This window comes from Cebus imitator, unplaced genomic scaffold, assembly GCF_001604975.1.
Source record: "Cebus imitator isolate Cc_AM_T3 unplaced genomic scaffold, Cebus_imitator-1.0 Scaffold14, whole genome shotgun sequence".
In the NCBI taxonomy this organism is placed as follows: Eukaryota; Metazoa; Chordata; class Mammalia; order Primates; family Cebidae; genus Cebus; species Cebus imitator.
In genome coordinates, this window is record NW_016107329.1 from 8,857,279 (window position 1) to 8,864,350 (window position 7,072).

Sequence of the window (7,072 nt, forward strand, 5' to 3'; positions counted from 1 at the left end):
AGTCCCTGGATCTGTAGAAAGACCATGTCATTGACCAAATGGTCTCCAGTCACACAAACACTAATTGTCAGGCTGTGGGTCACCATATTATGACCTCAAAACCCACCCAGAAGCATCTCCTGAGTGAGGCTAAAATAGAAATTAATATAATAGGAAAGCCAGCTAAAATCTGATTCCTGGTTGGGCACACTGGCTCATCCTCTAATGCCAGAACTTTGGGAGGCCAGGGTAGGGGGATTGCTTTAGCCCAGGAGTTCAGCCCAGCTTGGGCAATGCAGCAAGACTCCATCTCTACAAAAAAAATTTTTTTTTAATATTGACCAGGCATGGTGGTACACACCTGTGGTTGCAGCTACTCAGGAGGCTGAGGTGGGAGGATTGCTGAGCCTGGGAGTCTGAAGTTACAGTGAGCTGTGGTCACCCCACTGCACTCCGGCTAAGACAGGTACAGGAAGCCCCCTCACAGCTGGGGCAGAGGACGCCAGGGAAGTACAAACATGAGTCAGGCTTTGCCTTCTGCGAGTGAAACCAGTCATCAGCAGACCCCCTGCTCGACTCCAAACAGCAAAGGAAGAAATTAAATACGGTCATGTCTCCCAGACTGCTGAGCCCTCGGGTGGCAGACAATAGCCACCTCGAGTGTCCCCTGCCTTCCCTCCCCTCGCCTTGGCCTCCCCATTCATTAGATACTTGTTCGCTGAGGGCCCAGCTGAGCCTCCCTCATCCCTTTGTGACCTGCCTGCCGGTGTAATCTCGGTGACAGGCACCCAAGGCCAGGAGACAAATGTTTGCTTAGCAAAAGTCACATGGTGCTTCCTCATTCTGGGCACGGTTCTGAGAACTTTGCCAGTGTTAACTTGCTGACTCCTAACAATGCTCAGGTGGTGCCCTTTCTCCCATTATTATACAGGAGGAGCCTGGTGCAAAAGAAGGTGACACAGCCACAGCCTGAGTGGTGATCAGCAGATGTCCTGATCTCCAGAACCTGTGCCCATGTTACACGGGTGAGGGGCGATGAGCCCGCCAGTCAGCCACCCTGAAAACAAGGAGCTAGCTGGGATGACCAGGAAATCACAGAAGTCTTTTAAACCCTTGGAAGAGGGAGGCAGCAGGGCTGGTTCAGAAGGATGCTATGTAGGACAGACCTGGCCTGGCTGCCTTTCCGGGGAGAAGATGAAGCCAGGAAATTGGGCAGGCTCCAGAAGCCAGGAAAGTCTAAGAAACAAGTTCCTCCTCTCAGGCTCCAGAAAGGAACATGATCCTGCAAGCTTTGACTTTAGCCCAGTGAGAGGCCATTTAGGACTTCTGACCTCCAGGATCCTAAGACAATAAATCTATGATTTTTATTTTTATTTATTTATTTAAGACAGGGTCTTCCTCTGTTGACCAGGCTGGAGTGCAGTGGCACAATCATGGCTCACTGCAGCCTCAACCTCCCAGGTGCAAGAAATCCTCTTACCTCAGCCTCCCAAGTAGCTGGGACTACAGGTATGCACCACCACACTTAGCTAACTTTTTTATTCTTTGTAGAGACAGTCTCTCTGTGTTGCCCAGGCTGGTCTTGAACGCCTGGGCTCAAGTGACCCTCCCCACTCAACCTCCTAAAGTCCTAGGATCACAGGCAGGAGCTACCATGCCCAGCAAATTTGTGTTGTTTTAAGTAACTAATTAGTTACAGCAGCAATAGGAAACTGACACAGATTTTGGATCTGGGAGTAAAGAGAGTCTGCCATGAACATGGAAGTGGCTTTAGAACTGGGCAATGGCAGATCTGGGAGGATTTGGGCATATGAGACGGCAGCCTGGATTGGCCTAAACAGATGGCCAGCAGGAAGGTGCACATGAACAGCCCTGTTGGTGAGGAATCAGAAGGAAGTGAGAAGCGTGGCAGAGAAAACCTGCGTCCCCATAGTGAAGAGCTCCACCAGGAGAAGCCAGGTACAGGTGGAAGCCTGGGGTTGGAATGAGGACTGCATTATTGGAAGCTGGAGGAACGGGGATGTGGTGCTGGAGAGCTCAGCTGAGTCATACCCCACAGCTGTGAGGGGTGTCAAACTGTGTGTGATGAAGCTGGATATTTAGCTGAGGAGATTTCCAAGCAAAGTGTGGAAGGTATGGATTTTTCTTGCTGTTTACATTAAGATGATGAAGAACAGATAGGATGAGAGAAGAATTGTTAAACAAAGAGGAGCAGGGCTTGGTGATGTGGGCAGTCCTCAGTCACGCAGATTGCTGGGAAGTTCACGCTATGAGGCCCGCCATCTGGAATGCCTGTGCTGGAGAGCAGGCCCGCCATCCAGAACACCCGCACTGGAGACCAGGCCCTGTCATGGCCATACAACCTTCTGCTGGTGCCTCACAAGGACCCAAAGGTCAGAGCATTCAGACCAGGATGTGGACACCTTTTGGAGAGGGCCACTATTCTGTTGCCACAGCCTGGCCTCAGGCTCCCACAGATGTGCATCCATTCCACATGCAAAATGCACTCACTCCCTCAATACCTGGTCCCCGCAGACGCAGCTAGAGCTGAATGCCGGTGCACGGAAGCGGCTCAAATCTGGGTTCCTGCTGCCTTCCAAGCTGGGTCTTCAAGGGCCAGGTACCAGAGATGCAAATGTGAGTCAGGTACTGTCCCCCCACCCCCTGGCCACCAGGCCACGGCCTTGAGGAGGGAAGGAAAAGGAATGCAGAGGGCATCATGTCTCCAGGGATCTGGGGACCAGGTGTGTCCTGGCCACACCAGCCACCTTCTCACACCCCGTCATATTTTCTTCAGAGCAGCAATCAGATGTGAAGCTGTACCATTCACTTCTTGCCTGCCTTCCCCTCCTCTGGAACCCAGAGTCTGCAGAGCAGCGGCTAGCGACCTGCTCACTGCTGGAGAACAACCGCCCAAGCAGTGCCCAGCACCAGGGAAACTCGGTTAATATTTGCCAAAATCACAACACCGTTGCAGACCGTCTTGAGCAACCGGGAGACACAGAGGAACCCAGGGGCGTGTTCTCCAGGGCTCTGCCTCCTTGCTGGGCAACCTCCTCTTGCTTCGTGGATTATCCGCCAATGCACAGCAACCACTCCACATCTGTGGGCCCAATTAGACAATGCTTGGGAATGACAAGGGTCCCCTAAAAGGGCATAATGGGATGAAGTGTGCTGGAGTTGGATGAACCAAGCTCCAAATCCCACTTAACTTCTGCTGTCCTCCCATCTTTTTATTTTATTTTTTTGATGGAGTGTTGCTCTGTCGCTGAGGCTGGTGTGTGATGGCACAATCTCGGCTCACCGCACCCTCCACCTCCAGGATTCAAGCAATTCTCCTGCTGCAGCCTCCCAAGTAGCTAGGATTTCAGACACCAGCCAACACACCCAGCTAGTTTTGTATTTTTAGTAGAGATAGGGTTTAGCCATGTTGGCCAGGCTGGTCTCGAACTCCTGACCTCAGGTATCTGCCAGCCTCAGCCTCCCAAAGTGTTGGGATTACAGACCTGAGCCATGGCCCCAGCCCTGTCTTCCCATTGTTAACATGCAAATGACCACACCTCCCTCTGGAGGACTGTTGTGTCAGCAGACTAGGCAACGCACTTCCGCCCTGAATCCTCTACTCTCCCTCTTCAGCTCCAGCCACCGCCCACCCTGCTGGCCACAAGCAGCCAGGTACTGGGTGTAGACCGACCCCCGTGCAAGCATTTTTCCTGTGAAACATCCTGTCACCCTCCACACCCCTGCACCCTCACCCCGGCCCACCCTGCCTGTGTTGCTAAAAGCAACTTCGAAATGGTTCCTCCTCCAGCTAGTCCTTGTCTTTCTACCTTGGTTATGACAATTACAACAAAAACAACTTGAGAAGCAATGCCTGTGGGATGGAGAGATTCAGGAGCTGAACAAAAGGAGGAAAAGAATAGAGTCTCCTAAAAGTTAAATTCTGAATTTCCAACAATGATTATAGAAAAGGCATCTGTTCCTATCTGTCTTTTCCCTTCAAGTACCCAGTCAGGCCACAGGCCACTGAGGACCCAGGCATGGATGCCCTGTGTCCCTGCCAACTCTGGGCCAGGGCCGCCTGAGTGTGTACACAGGAGATCAGGAATGTGAAGAAGGGGGCTGGCCACCCTCTGTTCTGAGGAGCTCTACTGGAGTCACCCTTAGGGTCTTTTGAACAAGCAGCAGCAGCCTCGACGGCCAGGAAATGAGCTGCCGCCCCCACCCCCAGGAACTCTTCAAGACATCTAGGACATTGCATCAGCACAACTGCCAAAATCCTCTGGTGATCAGGATTCTGGCTGCATCATGCCCTTGGTGCTGAAGAAGCAAGAGACCAGTGGAAACGAAACTGCCACTTCATTCTGTCCGACGCAGGGGCCCATTCTAGCACCGCAGGGCAGCTCTTGTTCCAGAAACATTGATCGCTGTGTGTTAGGAGTCTGCCTCCAATGGTGGCCACTACAGGGGTTTCAGTTTGGGTCCCCCAGTAACATTCCTGCATTCACTTTGTAACGTAAACCAAGTGCAGCAGTAAATCCAGCCAGCCAGCGAACGCAGCAGAGGAGCAAAGCTTTGTATAAAAGCAAATTGGGTTTGAGTTGACTTTGTACAAAAGCAAACTGGGTTCGTGAATTGGGTTTGATTTGACTCCTATAGCTTGCATTCCATCATTACCAAATGCTCAGTGTGCGGGAGTCAGCTCAATAAACCTCACCCTGCAGCCTGGCAGTGGGGGAAGGCAGAGTTGGAGCAAAGATCAGGGAAATGCACATCTTTACCTGAGGGACATTGTTTTCACAAGATTGCCAATAAATTAGTCACGATGTTAACTGGGATGATAATAAAAACACAAAGCATCAAAGAAGGCAAAAGGGAGGGGGAGAATTGGAAGTACCTCTGTGAACTTCATTAATTCAGTTTTAAACAGAGAATTCATTATGATTTTGTTTATTCAGCACATTGGTGCACCAAAGATGGCAATTTAAAAATTTCAAACAGGGCCTTTGGGTATATGACTTTTTAAAGTGCTGACATAAAAGAAGTCAGAACTTTCAGAGTTTCAGGCTTCTGAAAACTCACACTCATTGAAAATGTGTCATACTACTTCCAGTTTCTTCATTCACTTACGGTACCTTACTCTTTTTTAAGGGGAAGCGAATATATTCCATTACAATGCTACAATCACCAGTGTTATTTTCCAAAGTTAAACAGGAAGCTTGAATTGAGATCCTCAAAGTTGTACTTTTTAAAAGTCACACCCGGGCGCGGTGGCTTATGCCTGTAATCCCGGCACTTTGGGAGTCCGAGGCAGGTGGATCACGAGGTCAGGAGTTCAAGACCAACCTGGCCAAGATGATGAAACCCCGTCTCTACTAAAAACTACAAAAAGTAGCCTGACGTGGAGGCAGACGCCTGTAAGCCCAGCTACTCAGGAGACTGAAGCAAGAGAATCACTAGAACCCGGGCGGCAGAGTTTGCAGTGAGCTGAGATCGCGCCACCGCACTCCAGTCTGGGCAACAGTGAGGCTCCGTCTCAAAAAAATAAAACACAAAAAAAAAAAAAAAAAAAAAAAAAAAAAAAAAGTCACAAATACTACACACTAAAAATAACTCATTACCTATCTTAAAAATGCCTCCACAGGAAGTTACTCCAAACCCATATGACGTATTTGAGACAAGATCAAGCAGAAGATAAACTGTAAACGGCGGATATGCCCCGGGCTGGGAGATCTGGAGGCTCCGGTTCGGTCCTCCCTCCCGACTAAACCCAGCAGGAGAAACACTCTGTGCCTCAGTTTTCTCTTTCTTAACAAGGTGCTAATAACACCAGCTCTGCTCACCCCTCAAGTGAATCGCAAAGGAGATCGTGTTCCTGCGGGTTCTTAAAAACTGAAAACACCCAACCGAGCAGCCACGGGAGCGCCTCTGGTTCCCAGGCAGCAGAGCCGGAGCGCGGGGCCCGGGAGCAAAGGCCGCTGAGGGACACCCGTGACCCGCGCGTTCTCTGCTCCCTGGATTGTCGCCGAGGTCACTGAGTGTCTTAGCAGGCGGAGCGCAGCCCAACCAGCGAGGGAGGACGAGTGGGAAGCCCCGGGAAGGGACATCGCCGTCCGCGGCCGGGACCCTGTGCACGTCCGGTGTCCTGCTGATCCCCGGGGGCCCCAGCGCCGCGTGTCTCCGGCGGCGCCGGCCTCACCTGCCGTGTCCCAGATGGAGATGTTGTAGGAGCGCCACTGCTTCAGGTAGAAGGCGCCGCCCACCGTGCTGACTGTGTCCGGGAAGCGCCGCTCCATGTACCGCTGCAGCAGCGACGTCTTCCCCACGTTCATGTCCCCCAGCAGCACGATCTTGCTGTCGGGCTTCCGCATCTTCCCGCAGGACCCCCGCAGCGCCCCGCGCGCTCTCCCCAAGGCTGGCTGGCTCGTGCGCCCCGGGCGCGGCTGGAGGAGCGGAGCCCGGACTCTCGGGGACCCGGATTCCGGGGAACGCTGCGGGACCTTCGCCTCCGGACGCCCAGGAGTGCAGGCGAGGAAGCGCGTGTGTGCGCCCAGGCAGGAGCTGGGGACTGAGCCCCCCGCCACTAAGGTGGCCCGGCCCGCGGCGGCTCCACCCCGCCCCCGCCCCTCCACCGCCTGGACCCGCCCCCACCCGTCCTCCAGCCGCGCCCCGCCGCGGCCCTGCTGGACTTCGCCTTTCGCAAGAATCCGAGCTCTCCGGCCAGGGCTCAGGACTGCTGCAGGGTGGAAAATGAAAGTTCTGGAGCACCTTCCATCTCTCCTTCTGCACCGCCCGGGCTGCGGTGCCAGGAGACTGGCCGCGGGGGCAGAGCGGGGCGGAGGAGCCGGGGCCCTTGGGAACCCCCTTCTCGCTTCCGCTCTCCTTTAGGAAAAGCCCGTGTTCCTCTCACTCTCCACCAGCTCTCTTTCCAGCTGCGGCCGATTTGCTTCTCCGCGTGTCACCAAATGCAGCCACCCTGAAGGTCACTGGAAAAGTTTGCCTTCAGTGAGCGTCTGAGGAACGCGTCCTGAGACTCTCACGGTTGGAGATTAGAGGGCCCGGGGCGGAAGGCGGAGATGGAGGCGCTTTCTAT

At 53.3% G+C, this 7,072-nt stretch overlaps 1 protein-coding gene across 1 annotated transcript in view; it reads right to left on the reverse strand.

Moving 5' to 3' along the window:
• The window catches only part of RAB20 (RAB20, member RAS oncogene family), a 37,168-nt gene extending 30,546 nt beyond the window's left edge, over positions 1-6,622 (reverse strand). The window contains exon 1 of the mRNA XM_017501845.2: positions 6,179-6,622. Within this exon, the coding sequence (XP_017357334.1) occupies positions 6,179-6,350 (172 nt within the window). The 5' untranslated portion in view covers positions 6,351-6,622. The remainder of the gene's footprint in view (positions 1-6,178) is intronic.
• Between the last annotated feature and the right edge of the window lie 450 nt (positions 6,623-7,072).